The 18,221-nt window shown below is 60.3% G+C and overlaps 1 protein-coding gene across 1 annotated transcript in view; it reads left to right on the top strand.

Moving 5' to 3' along the window:
- Cfap46 (cilia and flagella associated protein 46) overlaps positions 1 to 18,221 on the top strand; it is an 82,524-nt gene that overhangs the window by 13,004 nt on the left and 51,299 nt on the right. Inside the window, exons 12-24 of the mRNA XM_046448811.1 lie at positions 2,578 to 2,806; positions 3,039 to 3,159; positions 4,881 to 5,004; positions 5,792 to 5,922; positions 6,551 to 6,678; positions 7,743 to 7,876; positions 8,537 to 8,749; positions 9,729 to 9,894; positions 11,202 to 11,351; positions 12,150 to 12,257; positions 12,785 to 12,951; positions 16,270 to 16,401; positions 16,842 to 17,004. Coding sequence (XP_046304767.1) covers positions 2,578 to 2,806; positions 3,039 to 3,159; positions 4,881 to 5,004; positions 5,792 to 5,922; positions 6,551 to 6,678; positions 7,743 to 7,876; positions 8,537 to 8,749; positions 9,729 to 9,894; positions 11,202 to 11,351; positions 12,150 to 12,257; positions 12,785 to 12,951; positions 16,270 to 16,401; positions 16,842 to 17,004 — 1,966 coding nt within the window. The remainder of the gene's footprint in view (positions 1 to 2,577; positions 2,807 to 3,038; positions 3,160 to 4,880; positions 5,005 to 5,791; positions 5,923 to 6,550; positions 6,679 to 7,742; positions 7,877 to 8,536; positions 8,750 to 9,728; positions 9,895 to 11,201; positions 11,352 to 12,149; positions 12,258 to 12,784; positions 12,952 to 16,269; positions 16,402 to 16,841; positions 17,005 to 18,221) is intronic.

The raw sequence follows: 18,221 nt of genomic DNA, 5'->3' as shown, positions 1-18,221 counted from the left end.
GGGCGTGTCCAGGGGTGCGGCTGCCTCAGCCTGGGACCTGTCCTCCTGGGAACACAGGCTATTGCTGTGGTCATGCTCTGCTCCTCCGCAGGGACCCCTTCTCACCCCTCAGGCCAGTGGGGAGCACCTTTCACACGCCTATGAATACAGCCGCCTCCCCACAGATGAGCTGCTCAAAGCTCCCGTGTGTCACTTTGACTCCCAGGTGGTGAGCTGGAAGGGATTTAAGGAGCGCTTTGCAGAGGAATCAGGTTCTGGAGCTCACCCACAAAGCCCCTGGGCTGGGCTGCTCTCCGTGTGTCATGGCGGAGGCGGGGGCAGTGCTGGGGCCCTGCTGAAAGCCCGGGGAGGCTTCCCACTCTTCCCAGAGTCCCCACATCGGCTGCTGATTGTTCCAGGGGGGTGTTCCACTCCCAGGCTTCGTGCCGAGAGCTTTGCTTTCTGACCCCCGGCTCTGGCAGGTGCCTGGCCTGACACACTGTCTGCTGGTTGTTTCCCACCTGGGACTCTGATCCTGTTTGTTTACTTACATTTAAAGTGCAAGGCATTTTAAGAGCATGTCTCTTAGAAGGCAGATGGTCGAGTCTTGCTTTTCCGTCCAGTCAAGCAGTGCTTTCTTTACTTGAGTTCTTTGTGGGCCTCTCTAGGAGACGCAGAGGTGTCAGATAATGCTTTTCATGGCTCTGGAGGCCGGCCATTTCCCCCTGGGGCCCTGGGCGTCCACCTGCCAGGCCAGCCACCCTCAGGCTCCCTGGGCCTGCCTGTTTTCCCAGCGCCTCGCCCTCTGCTCTTCTGATGAGGTGACTTCCGTGCCGTTTAAGTGCTCACAGGCTTTCCCTGCCCTCCCCATTCTGCTGCCTCGCACCCGGAGACCTTGTTTGACTTGTCGGGGTTTTAGACTTAGAATTCCATTTTGTCAGTTCCATTTCTCTTCTGAGATTCTTTACCTGTTCTCATGAATCCTGCTTTTCTTGATTGGTGGACATGTTGTTGGTGTCTACCGTGATAGCTGCTGTACAGGGTTCTTCTGCCTCTGTGCTCTGTGTCCTGGGTCACATGCGTCCCTCTCGTCACAGGTCCCTGGGGAGCACTGGACGGTAGGCTGCAGAGCCACCACACTTTGTTGTCTTTCTTGGAGAAGCGTCAGACTTTTTTTTCCTGGTTGGCAGTTCAATTGTTGTGGGGTTGTATGGCATTTTGCCTGGGAGCAAAAGTGGGGGTCAGTGTGCACACACCTCCTTGAGGCTTGGGGCAGGTGCTTGGGGGGACCCAGCTGCTCAGAACGCAGCTGACCTTGGTCTCCTAAGCTCAGGCCACTGCCGGTCCTTCTGCTCTGCCACCACCCTGGAGGGAGCTGGACTGGCTTCCACATGCTCTGAGTTTCTTCCTCCCTGGACTGTGGTTTGGTGCTGCCTGGAGTCTGGCCCTGGAAAACACTGCCTCCTGTGTTCCGTCCAGTTTGTGGGTGCTGTGGTGCTAGAGGGTCATCAGGAGTTACCTCGTAGCAGTTGGAAGCAGAAGTACCCAAAGCCCCTGATCTGCAGGCCTTGCTGCTGCCTGCCCTGCTGTGGAGCGCTGGGCTCCAGATGCCCCCTCCCTGGCTGTGGTTTCTGCGTTTGCCCCCAGGGTGCCTCCTCTGCATGGCTTCTGGCTACCTCACCAGATTCCTGGGCCACCAGCTCGAGGGGAGTCCCTGGGGTGAGTGCGCTCGGGACTACTGCTGTCGGGTGAGGTGCTGCCCAGCATGGAGTCCACTCCTGCTGCAGTCACCTCCTGACCGTCAGTCCTTCCCTTGGGGACATCATGGCACCCTGGTTCCCGGGCGCTGTGGAGCCCCAGCACCACACCTGACACCACTGTGCACAGAAGCATCTCTGCACAGGCTTGCAGCATTCCTTGTCTCCTCTGATGTCACATAGGTTCCGGTCACTTGTACTTGTCTGTCTTCAGGGAAAGTCCCGTGGGGTCTTTATTCAGCAGTCTATTGAGTGTGTCGACGCTGCACCTCGGGGCAGTGGCTGAGGTGGCCCTCCATGTGCTGTTGGTGGCAAGGGCTTTGCTCAGACAGAAGGGCCTCTCTAGGTGGCCCCCTGCCCGGCCCCACCTGGACCCAGCTGCAGCACAGGACTTGGCAGGTGGACAGAGAGTGTCTAGAAGAACCTGAGCAAAGACCATAGACTGCAGGTTGGAGGTGGGCAAATGGGGCTGTGTCCCACTCGCCCGGCAGTGACATCAAGCACCCTCCAGCAGAGGGGTCCTGCACTCTCCAGCCCCTCCCTGGTGCTTCCACACAGCATCCCCGCAGGCAGTAGCCCATGTGCCCCCTGCTTCCTCCTGCAGGAGCCTGGGTGTGGCAGCTCTTGCCAGCCGGCTCGGAGGTCTCCCGTGGTCTGCAGCGTTCACCTCTCTGTCCCCTTCATGAGACCTCAAGGTTAGGCAGGTGTAACTGGAAGGAGGCCAAAGAGCCAGGGCCCCTGGGAAGCCATGCGCCTCCCTGCCTCCCACGGAGTGTGGAACAAGCCCTGCATGCCTGAGGACAGCCCGGACGCCCCCTGATGCATGCCACCTCTCCCCCAGCCTCATGACTCTGCTCCGCTGCCAAGTGCACATGGAGATGGCGCACATCGAAGAGGACGAGGACCGGCTAGAGCCTGCCATGGAGCACCTGCAGAAGGCCATGCGCCTGGACACACTGGGCCTCTACCAGGACAAGCTCAAGATGGCCTTCACCCGGCTGCAACTGTGCACCATGCTGTACCAGTCTCCTGAGCGTGCTGAGGACAGGGCCATCATGGTCATCGAGCAGGTGTAGACATGGCCACCTGGGGGAGAGATGTGGCTGCCCAGGGAACCCAGGGCCAGGCGAACCCAGCATGAATACAGGCTGAGGTGCAGGGCACCAGGAGGGACTGCCCAGGGCCCACCTGATGGCAGAGGCCAAAGGGGACGGCTCAGGGCCCACCTGATGGCACAAGCTAGAGGGGCTCTGGTGCCAGCAGGGCAGGGGCCAATTAGGCAACCTGCTCTTTTCTTTGTAGGCAAAAAAAGCTATCCCGAAGGACAGCGTGAGAAAGAAGCGGGCCCTCCTGGTGAATGCAGGCCTGGCCCTGGCCCCTGACACCTTCCAGGTTGTGCTGGACAGCGAGAATGAAGCCAAAGGTGAGCACCTCTCTCCACACCAGGTCTGGGGGTCGCCTGTCTTAGGAGGTTCCTGGCTGCTGGGGAGCCTCTGGGCCCCCTGCTGTCTCCAGGCTGACCCCTGACAAAGTGAGCCCCACAAGCCTGCACCCTGAACCCGCTGCACTCTGCCACCTGCAACAGGATACCTCACTCTCTCCAAGCACTGGAGGGCGCATCCACACTGACGGCCACAGCAGAAGGCCACAACCAGAGTCCTAGGTGGAGCTGAGGCAGCATGGCCCACTCCCTGGCTTGCAGGTGGTTTTCCTCTGCTCCTCTCTGTCTCATGCTCTCTTCCCATGGGGCATGGGCACATTGATGGGGCCCACCTGAGGCAGCGTTCCAGGTCCTGAGTTCCAGAGTCAGGACACAGCCTCTGTGGTCCAACAGCAGGACCATGTGTGGGTCCTGGGCTGCCCCTCCATATTAGTGATCACTCTGGTCAGCCTGGGCTGACCCCACTCACCTCAGCCACAGGCCTCATCCCCAAGGATTAACCAGTGTAGGTGATGGGGTGCACAGCAAACCTCCCCAAGGCAAGCAGTGAGTGGGCTAGGAGGGGCCCGTGGTGCCTGCCCTGTGTCCCAGCTCCCCTGGGGCAGCCAGGCAGCCTGAGCCTGAGCCTGAGCCTGAGCCTGAGCCTGAGCCTGGCTGGGGCGCCTGCTGTCCTCTGGAGGTTCTCTCAGCTCCATGCTCTGACACCAGGTCACACAGGGACTGGAGCCTGGGAGCAGTGGTCTGGAGGGGGACCGGCAAGGTCCGGATATCATGTCCAAGAGGAGGGAGAGGAGAATGGGGTGGGGTCACAGCCCAGGAGGGCTGCCGCCTGTCTGCTACGGTTGTCCCCCTGGTCACCTCCTTCCTTGGTTTCATTTTGTTCTCAGGAGACTGAGGAGCAGCTGTAGGTCTGTTGGTGTCACCTATACACATCTGTATGGCATTCCAGGTTTATCACACTCAGCATGATCTGCTGGCAGCCTGGGGTCAGGTGCCCTTCACCTGAGGGGCCCAGTCAGCACCCACTACCAGCAGGAGGAGTTTTGGACCCTGCTGAGGTGCAGGGGCTCCTGGGGAAGGAGGGCAGAGCTGGCTTCTGGAGTCTTCTGTGCCGTCTGACAGGGCAGGGGGTCAGCCCAGGGGAAGCCCATCCCTGAGGCCCAATCTCCTGCCCAGACGTCTCCGGTGCCAGAGACAGGCTAGTGTCCTCTGGGTCCCCAAGCAGCTACCCTGGGCAGCCCAGCCCTGGGCCTGCCACTCAGTTCTAGGTGCCCTTTTTTTATTTGTCGGGAAAAGGAGCCGTGGGCTCAGAACTTCCTACTCGAAGCAGATAAAAGTACTTGGCTTCGAGGGACCATGGGGCTGCTGGAGGGGCCAGGGTTGAGAGTTGGGGCAGAGCCGATGCTTCTGATGGGAAGATTGGCTGGTTGGCCCAGTCACAGAGTGGGTGGCAAGGAGGGGTCAGGCGGGATTCCCAGACCACCTCTGCCCCTCCACACACAACACGGTCAGCTCGACTGACTGTCAGAGGACACAGCAATGCGCACCAGCTCTGCACAGACTCAGCCCCAGGAGCCAGCTGCCGCAGGGCAGGTGCCACGGTCTGCTGTTATCACCAGTGTCCCCATTGAACGCAGCTGCTCTTCCTGTCCCCCTTTCCTCAGCACATGATGTCGACCCTCACAGTTTGCTTTCTGTCTCAGTTTCCACTGGGAAAACCAGGGGCAGATTCTCCTACCTCTTCGCAAAGGCTCGACATCACATGCTTAGTGTGGACAAGGCTGCTGGGCATCTGCGGCGTCTGGGAAACGAGAATGACCAGGAGAGGTGAGCAAGGAAAGGGACTTTTCTGGAGAACAGAAGCTCAAAGCAGAGCCTAGTAAGGAGGGCCTGTTGGGGCAGAGGACATGCTCCTGGGAGGAGGTGGACCTGGGAGGAGGTGGACCTGGGAGGGCATGCACCTGGAAGGTGGTGTCCCTCTGGGAGGAAGTGCACCTGGGAGGATGTGCCTGGGAGGAGGTGCTCCTGGGAGGAGGTGGATCTAGGAGGAAGTGCTCCAGGGAGGGCATGCACCTGGGAGGGGGTGCTCCTGGGAGGGCGTGCACCTGGAAGGATGTGGACCTGGGAGGAGATGGACCTGGGAGGATGTGCTCCTGGGAGGTCGTGCACCTGGGAGGGTGTGCCTCTGGCAGGAGGTGCTCCTAGAAGGATGTGTACCTGGGAAAGCCTCCAGCTCTGTGAACTCCAGGAGGGGTATGGATGAGGCCTGGCCTGCTTGTTCTTGAGAGAAACAGGCCACCGCCCACATGTGTGTGGCCAGCGAGAGACTTCCCTCTTCCTTAGGGGACACATGCTGCAGCCATCAGTGTTGCATGATGGGCAGACCATGGCATCAACCCAAGAGGGCCTGCCCTACCCCTGGGAGGGGAATTTGGGAGCTGCCCCTGATTCCTGGCCCTGACCACTGTCTACCTGCCCCTAGAGCTGTCCAGCTGGAGCACAGACCCAAAGCCCTGGAGCGTGGCTTTTCCTCTAGGGCAGTCACCTGTGTGTCTGTGACCTTCACCAGCTATGCCTGAACCTGCTCCTCCCCTGTTTGTGTTTTGGAGAGCAGAATCCAGATTTGGGCAGAGCTGGCCAAGGTTGCTCGGAAGCAAGAGGTGTGGGATGTGTGCCGGACAGCCAGCCGCTTCTGCCTGCTGTATGACAGCTTCAAGGCCAAGAAGTCTCCAAGGCAGAAGAGAGGTATTCGCCCAGGGCAACCCTGAACAAAGGTGCCTCAGAAGGCCAGGCTCCTCCCTCTGAGGGCCACGGGGGAGGGGGCTTCCTCCTGTAGAGGCCAGACTGGCCCCACAGTAACGAGTCTAGTTGGTACACAGGTCCAGAGGAGCCTTCAAATGGAAAGTGGGGTTTCTGAATGTGTGTGCAGCCTGCCCCCCATGTCCCTGGGCCCTGTGAACCCAGACTCAGCCAGTCGAGGTCTGAAAACCCTTGAACAAAGCTTGATCTGTTCTGAACATGTCAGACGTGTTTCTTGTCATTATTCTCTGTACCATACAGTGTGACAGCCACTTACATCTCACCCACCCTGTGTGAGGTGCCTAAGTTGTCCCTAGATGACTTAAAGCACACAGAGGAAGTTGCAGGGTATATCAAGAGCACACTGTTTACAGAGGGACTTGGGGTCCTCAGGGTTGTAATGGCAACAAACTTGCCACTGACTGTCATCACACCCCCTGGCACTGGACATGAGTCTGACACCATCCTCACCTTTGACAGCGCATACCCCCTATAGGAAGCTGAGGAGAGCCCCAGAACAGGGCCACAGAGTTCCTGAGTTTTTCTTCACCCTCTTCCTGCTCCACCTCCCCAGGAAGGAAGAAGCGAACCACAGAAGGCTCTGTGCGGGAGAACTGGGGCCAGTCGGAAGGGGTGCTGCCGAAGCAGTGGTCCCACAGCCTTCTGCGGAAGTTCGCAGAGGTGGGGTTCATCAGCGCTGAGGTGCGTCCCAAGGCTCCTGCTTCTCCGTGGGGCCCACCGTGACCGTGGGCGATAGCATCGGTGTATCTTGTTAACACGCTGGAGATCTTTATCAGAGGCCCCACCTGGGCTCCCAAAACAGTGGGTCAGGGAAGGAAAATTTCCCAAGTCCTTGGAAGCTCTTCTAGGAGGAAGGTGCAAATCAAAACCTGTCATGCTGTGTATTGCTGTAATCTTTTGTTAGAAATGACTTCTAGATGGTGAGTCCGAAGGCACATAGGCACAACAGGTCATTGTCTTTCCACTAGGGGACTTATATTTGGAGAGGACTTTGGAAGCCTTTGGAGGAGCTGTCATCTCTGTTGGGCGCTCCCTTGGGCCCCACCCAGGGCCTTGCCCTGACCCCCTGCATGTGTGGGCACTGAGACACATTGCCTGCCCGGCTCAGTCAGCCAGGTAGAATGCAGCCAGCTGGATCCAGGCCCACTCTAAGGCCAGCATGAGCTCCCAGCCTGTGCCTGTGCCTGGGCTGGAGGTGACTTCAGAATTCCCCAAGCCTGTGCATGTTATTTCCTCTGGGGTCCCTCAGTGGCAGGAAGTCCTTGCTGACCTGTTGGCTGAGGCTCTGGGTCCATGGCATGGATTGAAGCCAAGCCCTGTGCTCAGGAAGCTGATCCCCAGATGGTGGACACAGGTGGCCGTGACTGTGGGGTTTATCCAGACAGCGCCAGCCCCACTTCTCCTGAAGTTCCCTCCCACCCCTGTGGGCTTAGCAGCCCTTTTCTGGAAAGCAGATTCACAAAGCAATCAGGAGATTCAGAGATGGCTGGGCATTTGGCAGCAGGAAGAAGCGTCTAATCTGTAGAGGGGGTGGTGGGTGGGGCTGTGCTGATACTAGCTCTTCTCTCCCCAAGGTGTGTCTTTGCAGTGAGGTGACAGGTGTGTGGGGGGCGGTTCTACCCAGGAGTCTACTCCAGTGTTTTGTGTTTCAGAACCCTAGCTTTAAGGAGAAATGCCTGGCTGTTTGTTCCCTGGGGCTGGGCCCTGCCTGCCCATGACCCCTCCAGCCACACACTCTCTTACAGGCCACCATCCACTTGCTGCACACAGAAGGTGTAGAGCTGAATGACCAGGCTGTCCCCCCTGAGGACTTGAGCCAGCACCCAGCTGGCTACGTGCCTGAGCCCCCAGAAACGAACCCAGAGTGGATCACATACAGGTGGGTGGCGACTCCTGCCCATGTGCCAGCTAAGGGTGGAAGGGCCCTCTGTATCCTTGGGACTGCAGTGGGAACATCCTCCCAACTGACAAAGCAGTCCCGTTGTCACACAAGAGATCAGAGTGTTCGACAGGGACCAGGATCACAGAAGGTGTGTGCAGTTGGCAGTGCAGCCTGGCAGGAGGAGAGTGAGCAGGGGTGCCTTTACATAGATCCCACTCTCCCGCTCCAGTGAGCTCTTCTCACTTTTCCCACTGTTGGTCAGCGTGAGCCCCCAGGGTCAGCAATAGGGGCAGAGGACAGAGAGGGAGCAGCTCTGTGTGTGACAGGGCAGGCAAACTGCAGAAGGGTGAGGAGGCCGGGGGCAAGGGCGGCTGCCGGGGTGGGCAAGGCTTCGGCCCGCTGCTCCTCCTCCAAGCAGGTGAGTGACAGGATCCAGTGGCCGAGGAGAGCTCACACATGGGAAGAGCAGGAGGGCGGCACCCAGGAGGGAGGGGCCAAGAGTCCCACTCCTCAAGCTGAGGGGCAGGTGCAGAGGGCTGTGGGGTTCAGGGAGGGCAGCACCTACAGTCGGAGCACCCCTCCAGACCAGGAGAGCTTGCAGCGGCTTCCTCTGGAAAGACCTGCATGTGGCCAATGCTGGTGGGTGTGCATTTGCAGAACTTGGATAGAAAGCCTGTCGGAGTACACCATGAACAACTGGCTGCGCTCGGCGGAGATCGGGCTGGAGATCGGGGAGGCCTGGGTGGTGCAAAATGCCGCCGTCTACATGCTGAACCACAACCACCATCTCATCGTGGCCGGGCGGCAGAGGGAGCTGGTGGACCCCCTGCATAAGCTCCTGAGCATCATCAAGGCCTCTGACCACCCAGGGTGGGTGTGGCGTGGTGGGTGCAGACTGGCAGAGCAAGGAGCCCCAAGACCCTTGCAGCTGTGGGGTCAGGCATGTCTGCTCTGGGTCCTACAGAGGTCAGCAGGGGCCAGGCCTATGCTCTGAAGATGGGGGAGAGTGCTGCCTATGCACCTCCTCCTGGGTTTCGGTTGTGTCTGGGTTTCCCACATCCAGGTGTATGTCAACTTGAGAGACTGGTTTCCCAGTTAAATCAGAAAGATCAATTTTAATGTATTTTTTTTTGTTGGTTTGCGTTTTGGTCTGAACAACAGGACTTCAATTATTTTACACCAGATTCTAGTAGGAGCTAGAATGGGCGAGGATGCAGCCACATGTCCATGATGACTTTAAGTGATGAGCAATGCAGAACATCTCGTGACATAGTGCCACGTGCTGCACTCACCTTTCCCAGGGCATGAGTCCACCACCTGCGCAGGCTGCAGCCTGGGGTCCAGCAGATGGCTCAGGAGAGACGGGCAGCCTGAGGCTGAGCTCCCTGCCGTGCCCCTGCCCACGAGCGTCTGCCAGGCTGATTTCTCACTCCTGGTGTGTGGAGACCACTGTGTCCCACAAGCCCTGTTTCTGTAATGTCTTCAGCTGGCCCGTTACACCTGGGAATCAGACTTGGATATCTCCCAGGGCCTCCGGGACACCCTGGCACACGAGCATGGGTACAGTGGCCTTTCTGCCCTGCCAGCCCACCCTGGGCACTCGGGAGCCCATCCTGTGGCAAGGGTGTCCCGCTCTGCAGGAGGGGCCCTGGGTCCTGCCTCCCCATCAGCAGCAGGGACTCCCGGCTCTTTCCCCAATCCTAGCCACAGACCCTGAGCTTCCCTGAGGACAGTGGGCGGCTCCATTCTGCTACATCTTGGCAGATGGGTCCGTAAACACAAGTGGTCACCACAGATCCCAGTGTCTCTGCAGGGGCTCGAGGGCCTGGGCCTCTACCCTGTCTTCTAGGGACGCGGTCCTGCTGGTGATGCTCTGCAGTGCCCTGGCTCGAGGCCTGATCATCAGCTGGATCCCCACCCAGACGCCGGAGAAGGCAAAAAAGCTCCCGAAACCAAACACGTTTCACATCCCCCTGGACTCGGCGGCTGCCACTGAGATCCGAACAGCAGTGGAGGTACAGCTTCCCCAGGCCCAAAGGCAAGGGGGAGAGAAGGGAGGGGACGTGGACAGCAGCCTGGACACACATGGGGGAGAAGATGGGGAGGACAGTCATAGAGCCTGTGCCCATGCCCACCCAGGCATCTGGCAGATAGTGCAGCCACACGAAAACCAGAGCGTGGGGGTGAGGGGGCATAGAGGGGACAGGGGGCATGGGGGACATGATGGAGGGGACTTAGGGAAGATGTGGAAGCTGCATGCCTCTGCAGTCTGGAGGACCAGGACCCACGCCGGGACGGGGACCCAGGCAGCTCTCCTGCTGCGGCTTCAGCGGGTACAAGGGGTGAGACTGTTGAGCCGGGGAGGCCAGCACAGGCTGCTGGGAGGCCATGGCAGGGTTCGTTCGGGTCTTCGTTCCTGAAGGAACCAGGACTAGCACCAGGAACCTGCAGGCAGGAGGAGCTGGACTGGAACAGGAGCTGGGGAGGGCTGGAGTGGCCTGGGTCAGCGGGAGGGAGGCTTGCCTCCTGGACCGATGCAGCTAGGCCAGGCACTAAGGCGGGGCCTGCAGTGAAAGCCGAGAGATCACAGACCCAGCTGCTGTCGGACAGGAGGCGAGCAGCCCGCTGAGCCACGGCACCTGGCAGTGTTCTTGTGGGTGCCACAGGGCTGCCTGGAGCTCACACAAGGAGGGGTGGAGGGAACGTGGGGGTGTGGGAGGACGGTGGAGAGCATGGGGGTGAGGGGGCAGGGGGCATGGGGGCCATGATGGAGGGGACATGGGGGACGTGGGGAAGACATGGAAGCTGCAGGCCTCTGCAGTCTGGAGGACCAGAACCCATGCCAGGGCTCAGAGGCCAGCCCTGGCTGGTGAGTGGCCACTTCTGGTGGCCGTGCTCACTGCTCTGCCCGGGCTCTGAGCCGTGACCCTCGCACAGGCTTCAGCCTCTGTGAAGGTGAGGAAACAGGCACTCGGCAGGCAAGGGCCGGAGCTGGGGGTCCAGGCCAGCCCACAGGCCCTGTCCTGTCACCATGAGAAAATCCACAGTGGATTCAGGGCACATGTGCAGGGTCCCGGCCCTGGCTGTCCACGTCCAGATCCAGTACCTGCCACAGCAGCGGGGGAATGCCTGGCCTCACTTGCTGAGGGCGTGAATGTGGGTCTGACCTGCTCCCTGGGTGGCAGCCAGAGCACTGGTGGTGGTCAGCAAGGAAGCGTGAGCCATCTGGGCAGCAGCTGTGCCTCTGTGTTGTTGGGCACTCAGTGGGGACATCGCGCCTCTGCCTGAGGCAGATCTGGGAAGGAGGCCCTGTGCGCTGCAGGTCTGCAAGTTTGCGCTGAGCCAGACCAGTGGGAGCGTGCCCGAGGAGGTGGTGCCCACCCGTGTGCGGCAGCAGCTCATTGCCACTTGGGTGAAGGCCAAGCAGATGGCACAGCAGCAGATTGGGCCCCGGCTGGGCACCGACGAGCAGGTGAGCCCAGTGGTCACTGCGGGCCAGGTGTGTGCAAGCAGGGCCCATGGGGCACCTGCAGGCCACCTTCTCCAGAGAGTGGCCCTCGATCCTCCTTTGGGCCCCAGGCCTGACCAGAGTGGGGAGTACTGCCCTTCACAAGGTTTGGAGGCTATCTTCCCACTGAGACCACCGCCCCAGCTGCGCTCAAGGGCCAGGACCCCAGCCTGCTGCAAGGCGTGAGCCTGGACCTCAGGAGACATTGCCCACACTCAGCGCCACTCATCAGCAGATGGTTACCTCCTTGGCAGGTGCCAAGGCCCCCAAGCTGGGAACACAAGGGTGTCGGGGAGAACTGGAAAGGGACGGGCCAGAACAACCCTGCTTCCACAGACAGAGCCTATGGGGCCCCATCACTGGGGACAGCAGGGAAGGAGCCAGGAGAGGAGGCAGGAGGGATATTTGAGTGAAGCGTCCAGATGGGAGCCTGGGGAGGGCTGTACGGCCAGAGGCAGGAGGAGTCCCCGCCTGGGCAGCTGCTGCCCCAGGCCCTTCAGCCTCCACCTTAGCCCCCTCCCCGAGCAGGAGACAGCACTGCCTGGCCTGCTCTGGCCTGCACAGCCTCAGCCTGCTCATTACTTGGGAAGCAACCTGGAGGCAGATGGATACAATGTAGCCTCAGGCAAAATGACTAGTATTTCCCAGGATGACTGTTGCCATGAAACTCGCCTTGAAATTCAGGAACACTCCAGGTCCTCCCTGCCCGCCCTCCCCAGTGCCTCAGGCTTACGGACACTCAGAGCCCCTTGCTTTCCACAGAGCACCAACGAGGACATCAGCTCTGTGACTAGAGTCCTCGTAGCTCTGGAGATGTACTCCTGCAACGGGCTGGGCCTCATGGACTTCGCCGTGCCCCCCCTGGCCCAGGTGGGTGTCATGGTGTCCTAGAGCCTGACAGCTCAGTGCAGAGAGGGACTAGGAAGCCAGCCTCAGAGGGTCTTGCCTGGGGCTGCAGAACTCAAGCCCACCCACTTTGTTACCACGGCACTCTCCCACAGAACGCTGTGGACCCCTCCAAGCCCACAGCCCCGGCTGCTGTCTGGAGTGCTCCTTTGTCTTGGTGTGCCTCTGGGCCTCCACCCTGGCCAAGCTCTCTGCACACGGCAGAGGCATCTGTGGGGACCTGCACACTGTACTGGGACAGCAGCTACCACGTGTCGGGGACAGCAGCGTGGCCAGTGTGGTGTCCACAGTGCAGTGGTGTTTGCCGACCACAGAGGTGTCTGGAATGGCTACGCCGAATGACCTAAGCTTAGCGAACGCTTGGCCGTGTCCAGACCTCAGAATCCCCTGGCTTTCCAGGCTGGCAGCAGACTCACTGCTGTGAGCCACAGCCTGTGGGAGTCATGGTCACCCACGTGACACCCCTCTCTCTGGTCCTCCCTCCTGGGAAGGTGGTGAAAATGGCCTCCGAGTGCAGCTGGTCAGAGCCCTTGGTGGAGCTGCAGACGCTGACCAGGCTGACCCACTTTGCCTATGCGGCCCATGATCATGAGATCACCATGACCTGCGGTCAGATGGCCACACAGTTGGGCATCAAGTACCTGAGGGTGTTCGGTCCGTAAGTAACCTCCGTAATGACATTCTATCGGTGACATAGGCAGGAGCAAGGCCCCCAGAGAAGCCAGGTGCATGAGCAGGTATCAGGATACGGACCAGGGTGTGGGCACATGAGCATGTTGAGTTAAGATGGCTGCCGTGGGCTTGGCGGGGCCCCAGGTCATCCTGTGAGTTTCCACCCAGGCCTGCCCTCGTGCATAGATGGCCTCCACCTCCTGTCTCCCCGTCCCATGGAGCTCCCCACAGAGCTCCCCACAAAGCTCAGTGTCAAGAGGGACCCTGAGGCCAGGTGAGACCCGCTGCCTATGGGCATGGTGGGCATAGAGCAGGGGGTGTCAGTCCAGACTGCTGGGACCAAGGACTACCAAGGAGGGAGGCCCCTGCTCCTGTTCTGCTCCAAGGCTGGAAGACAGCTCAGGACACAGCTTGCAGACAGCACCTCCTCCCTGCGTGCGCACAGGCACAAGGCCAGGCGGCCCTCGGATCCCATCTGCAGCTCCACCCCATGTCCTCCAGGCCACCCACAGACCCGCCTCCTGGCACGTCCCCTGGGGTCATGTGAGTTTGGGCCACCAAGGGGGTTTGGATCAACGGTCTTCCATGGCCAGCAGAGACAGCCTTGTGAAGGTCACTCTGAAGACACTAGGATATGCCTGAACCAGTCAGGTCATGACGGAAGGAGCATGGGTAGAGTCAGTGACACTGGCCTTCCACCTGCCCGCTCCCGCCTTGTCTCCCACAGGACCTGCCCCCACATACCCTGGGCACCTCCCTTCCCCTCTATTGCTTCTGTATTCTCATTTGGAATGGCAATCACTGGGGCCTGACTGTCCCCTTTCTGAATATGAGGGGTTCGTGGGCTGCTGCAGAGTCCTGCCCTCAGGGCCTTCCTGAGCTACAACCCTGAGGCTGGGAGGAGCCCTCTGTGGCTGGATTCAGGAGAACCTCCAAGGGCTTGTGTCCCTGGCCTGGGCCCCGTCTGCCAGTCTCATCTTTCAGGTCCTCCTGGCTCTCGTGGCCTGGTGGGGTCAGCCCATGTGGGCAAGAGTTGAGAGCTTGACCAAATTCTCACAAGGGTGAGCTTGGGCAACGTGTGGTCCTGCTCAAAGGGCATCTTGGGGGCCACATCCACACACCCAGTGAGGAGCTTCACTGACCCCTTGCCTCTGTGGTCCAGGGCCTCCCACACTCCCAGGTGCATAGAGGTGGACAGAACAAGGTGACAAGCAACCTTGTGACCGGCATCCCATGGAGGGCTGCTCTTAGTGGGCAGGGGTCCTGTTTCACACTGCAGACGAGGAGACTGGGGCAGGCAGAGGTTCATTCTCTCTGTTGGGCCACCCACTGGCATTGAGGCAGAGCCGGCATTTGACCTGGGAGTTGGGTTCTGAGAACCCCCACCTCAGGGTGAGGCTGGCGTGGGCGCAGGCGCCATGACCTACATACGAATGGCATGAGAAGAGGAGAGGTCAGAGACTAAGCTGCCGTCTACACTGGGTCTTGGGCAGATCATTAGTGGACCACTGTCGCCCCCCGTGGAGACTGGTGCTCACCACAGGACTTGCCCACTGCGGGGGGGGTCTGGGAGGTGTGCTCCAGCAGCTGCGGGGCGGGGGGGTAGAGGCTTCAAGCCAAAGGAACGTGGTTCTAAATGGGAACAAGGCTTGGGAAGTACTGAACACCCAGGTGGTACACAAGAGGCCTCCCACCTCCCCAGTTCTTGAATTCTGCAAAGGACACCTGACTGGAGCAGAACTCACACTGCCTGGTGGGATCCACGGAAACACAGAAGGGAACCGTGTTGGCAGCAGTGCCACAGGACGGGAAGAGGAGCCACAGCTTGTCCTCAGAGCTGTCGGGTCGCCCGTGCAGCAACCCCGTCTGAGTCGCGGGTAGTGTCGGTGTCCCTGTGGCAACCGAGAGGTCTCGTGAACAAGTGCCGGGAGAGGTTGCAAAGACTCAGGAGAGTGGGGAGGAGCAGGAGCACGGGAGAGCAGGGAGCAGAGGGCAGCCTTGGCCCCTTAACCCTGCAGGAGCCAGGGCCCCTTTAGGGACCAGCAATGCCCCCAGGCAGACGCAGCTCTCCCAGTGCTCCCCCAGGACAGGCTCCATCAGCCACCGGGTTGCATCACGCAGACGCGGTCCAGCCCAGGTGCATCGGAGGGAGGTGTTGCTCAGTGGTGAAGCACAGCCGTGCACGCTACACAGCAGTAGCGGAGAGTCTAACAGCCCCCAGGAGAACAGAGTAGGAAAATCAGTAAGGGCACAGGTTCAGATACGCCCAAGGACAGATCTCACCTTGAGGACACTCCTAGGACACCCTATCCAGCAACCCTGATTTCCAGGATGCCAGCGCACAGCATGGACCCGAGCCGTGCTCACCTCAAGTGTGCTCAGCTGCCTTGCCCTCATCACTCAGCCTCAGTTTCCCTTCCAGACCAGATTCCTGCTGCAGGGCAGATCCTTGCAGGCCAAAGCCAGCGCCTTCCTCCTCTGTCTGCTTTAGGAAGGGCCAGGTGTGGCTGGCCTCCAGGACTCTGGTCCCTGAAAGAATCTCTCCAGGACCAGCCTGTTTCTCACAGGGTGAACTCTGAACTGAATGGCAAGGGTGTGCTCCCTGCAGTGGTGGGGGCCACGCTTTAGTGTGTGTGATTGGCAGGTGCCCAGGCCACAGGAAATGCTCAGAGGGCTCTGAGTGGCTCTGCAGGAGGATGTCCCAGCTGAGCTGGGTGTAGAGAGCACCACCAGAGGAAGAGCTCATTTTGGCCCAGCACACACAGAGCCCGGCTGGACCTGCTGGCCCACTGCTGCCCACAGTTGGCCCCCAAATGAGTTAATGCTCTCAGTTCTGTGGATAACTAGGCTCAGACAGTTAATCCTGGTTTGGGGTCTCTCATAAGGTCACTGTCAAGAGTTAACAAGGCCCAGTCATGGAGAGCCCATTGACCAAAGCTAACTATCAGGCCCACGGCTCCCTCCACAGCCAGGTGTCCTGGTGATGCCCTCTACCCCAGCATGGCTGCCCAGCTCCCCCCGTGGCCTTTCCCCCTGTGGGTTCTGAGTGGGCAACCAGGGCAAGTGTCCAAGACCCCAGCCACATGTGTGCTCCAGCCAATGGCAGGGCCCCGGAGGCCAGAGGCCCTGACCCCAGCCAGTGGGGCACATCCCCGTGGCTGCCCCAATTCTGAGGGGGTGGGAGCTGCACACAGGAGGGAGGGAGGTGCCCCCATCTCAAGGGCCACAGGTGAGGCCACAGACTCCCAGGGAGGGACGCAGGCCTGCGACAGAGGGCCTCCCTCCTCAAGCACTCTTGCCCCAGGGTGGAGACCCAGCTGGTGGCGGAGATGCTGTGCACAGCTACCTGCATCCAGGGCCGAAGCATCATGGAAAACCTGAAGGGGAGGAAGCAGCTGCGGCTGGTGGCCGCCAAGGCCTTTGTGGAGAGTGCCAGGTGTGCAGACAGCACCGCGCAGCCCGGGCACGCGGTGCCTGCTGGGGCACTGAAGCCCCAGGAGCAGCCAGGTGGTGCAGGGAGGACCGGGCCCCCCAACAAGGGGCCCAGGGATGCCAGAGGCCACTGGCTGCCCTGAGTGATCCTGGGACCATCCATAGGAGCGCTGACCAGAGGCCCCTGAGTGGCCTGAGCAAGGCCAGGCCAGGCCTGGGCGCTTGAGGAGAGGTGGCCAGGAGACCACTGCTGCCCTGCTGTGCAGGGAGAACTGGCTGGGTGGGCTTTAGGCCTTGCTGAGGGGGGCACAAGCACCTGCAGAGTGGCACAGGGAACCCCACGCCCCGCCCCACCCCCCGCGAAAGCAGTGCCCCCCTCGGGGAGGTGTGGTCAGCAACCTGCCGCCTGCGCCTGCTCCTTCTGGGTGTGGAATGTGCTTTCAGGTTTGGGGGCCTCGCAGGCAGCAGTGCCCTGGTGATGCTGGCCGCTCGTCACTGCTGGAATGCCTGGCTGCCGCTCCTGTCCTCAGCTGTCAACAGGAAGAAGACCAAGGGGGCCGTCCAGAAGCTCATCAGCATCATCAACCAGACGGAGGCCAGGAAGCAGGTGGGCAGGGGTGTGGGCCAGCCTGAGGTCCCCAGGGTGGGGTGCCTGCCCAAGCCACTACCACAAGCTCAAGGTCCCTGCAGGCGGGCGCTGAGCCCGGAGCCCCTCGGGCCTCCCCCACACGGTGCTTTCCTCTTAAGCAGCTCTGTGGGGGTCGCCCTTGTTACCTTTGGGTGGCTATGCACAGATTGTCTCAGCCCTTCAGGGACATCAGCCACACAGCGGTCCCCAAGCCTGAGAGCCACCCTGCCAGGGCCTTCCCCGAGGCTCTGCACTTCCTCTCCCTGGTCTTTGCTTCCACCTGTCCTGCTGGTCTGAAGGGCTGAGCCAGATGGTGCCTTTGCTCTTCTCCTCTGTTGAGCAGTGACCTGGCTCTGCACGCCGTTCCTCTGCGTCCAGACACTCTTCCCAGTGTGCTTCCGTCACGCTGGGTCAGCGCCAAGACTCACTAGAGATTTCACATCACTGCAAGATGCAGGTTGCCAGGGGACTGGTCTGCATGGTGTGTGTGGTACGCGTGTGATTATATTTGTGGCATGGAGCATGGAGACATGGTGTGTAGTGCCTGGCAGGTGACGGTGTGGGGCTTGTCCTGTATGGTGTGGGGTGTGTGCTCTGTGTGGCGTGGGTGTGTGGCATGGTTTGTGGCGTGTGTGGAGTGGATGGTGTGTGGTGTGGGTGGAGTGGAGTGAGTGCGTGGTGTGTGTGCTCTGGGGTGTATCTCGCTTGCTGGCGCCCTTGGTGAGGGTGACGTGTGCAGTCTGGCTGTGGTTCCTGTGGTTTGTTACCAGTCGCATTTCCTGCTGCCCTTTCCCAGCCCCTCCCCTCCTCTCTGGCCTTCCTGTGGTCTACCTACAGCTGGCTCCCTGTGGTGGGGTGCTCAGCACCCCCAGGTCCCAAAGCTCCTCCCTCTCCCTCAGTCCCCTCCTCTCCTGCACTCCTACTTCCACGGGACCCATCACCACACCCTTCCCTCCCGCCCACCCTGCATCTTGCTCTATCTAGCTCCACATACCACAGAGAATTTTGGGCCCTTGCCTTCATGAGTCTGGCTTTTCCACCTAGCATGACGGGCTCCTGTTCTACCCATCTATCCGTAAATGCCATGATTTCTCTCTTCTTGATGGCTGAGTACAACTCCATTGTGCATGTAAACCACCTTCTCTGGGTCCATCCATCTGCTGACAAGCACCGGGGCGGTTCCATGGCTTGGCTAT

This window comes from Marmota monax, unplaced genomic scaffold (genome assembly GCF_021218885.2).
Source record: "Marmota monax isolate L192 unplaced genomic scaffold, Marmota_monax_Labrador192_F-V1.1 WCK01_AAM20220418_F8-fsc00076, whole genome shotgun sequence".
NCBI classification, from domain to species: Eukaryota; Metazoa; Chordata; class Mammalia; order Rodentia; family Sciuridae; genus Marmota; species Marmota monax.
The sequence above is the reverse complement of the archived record's forward strand: the minus strand, read 5'-3'. Positions and strand labels throughout refer to the sequence as shown.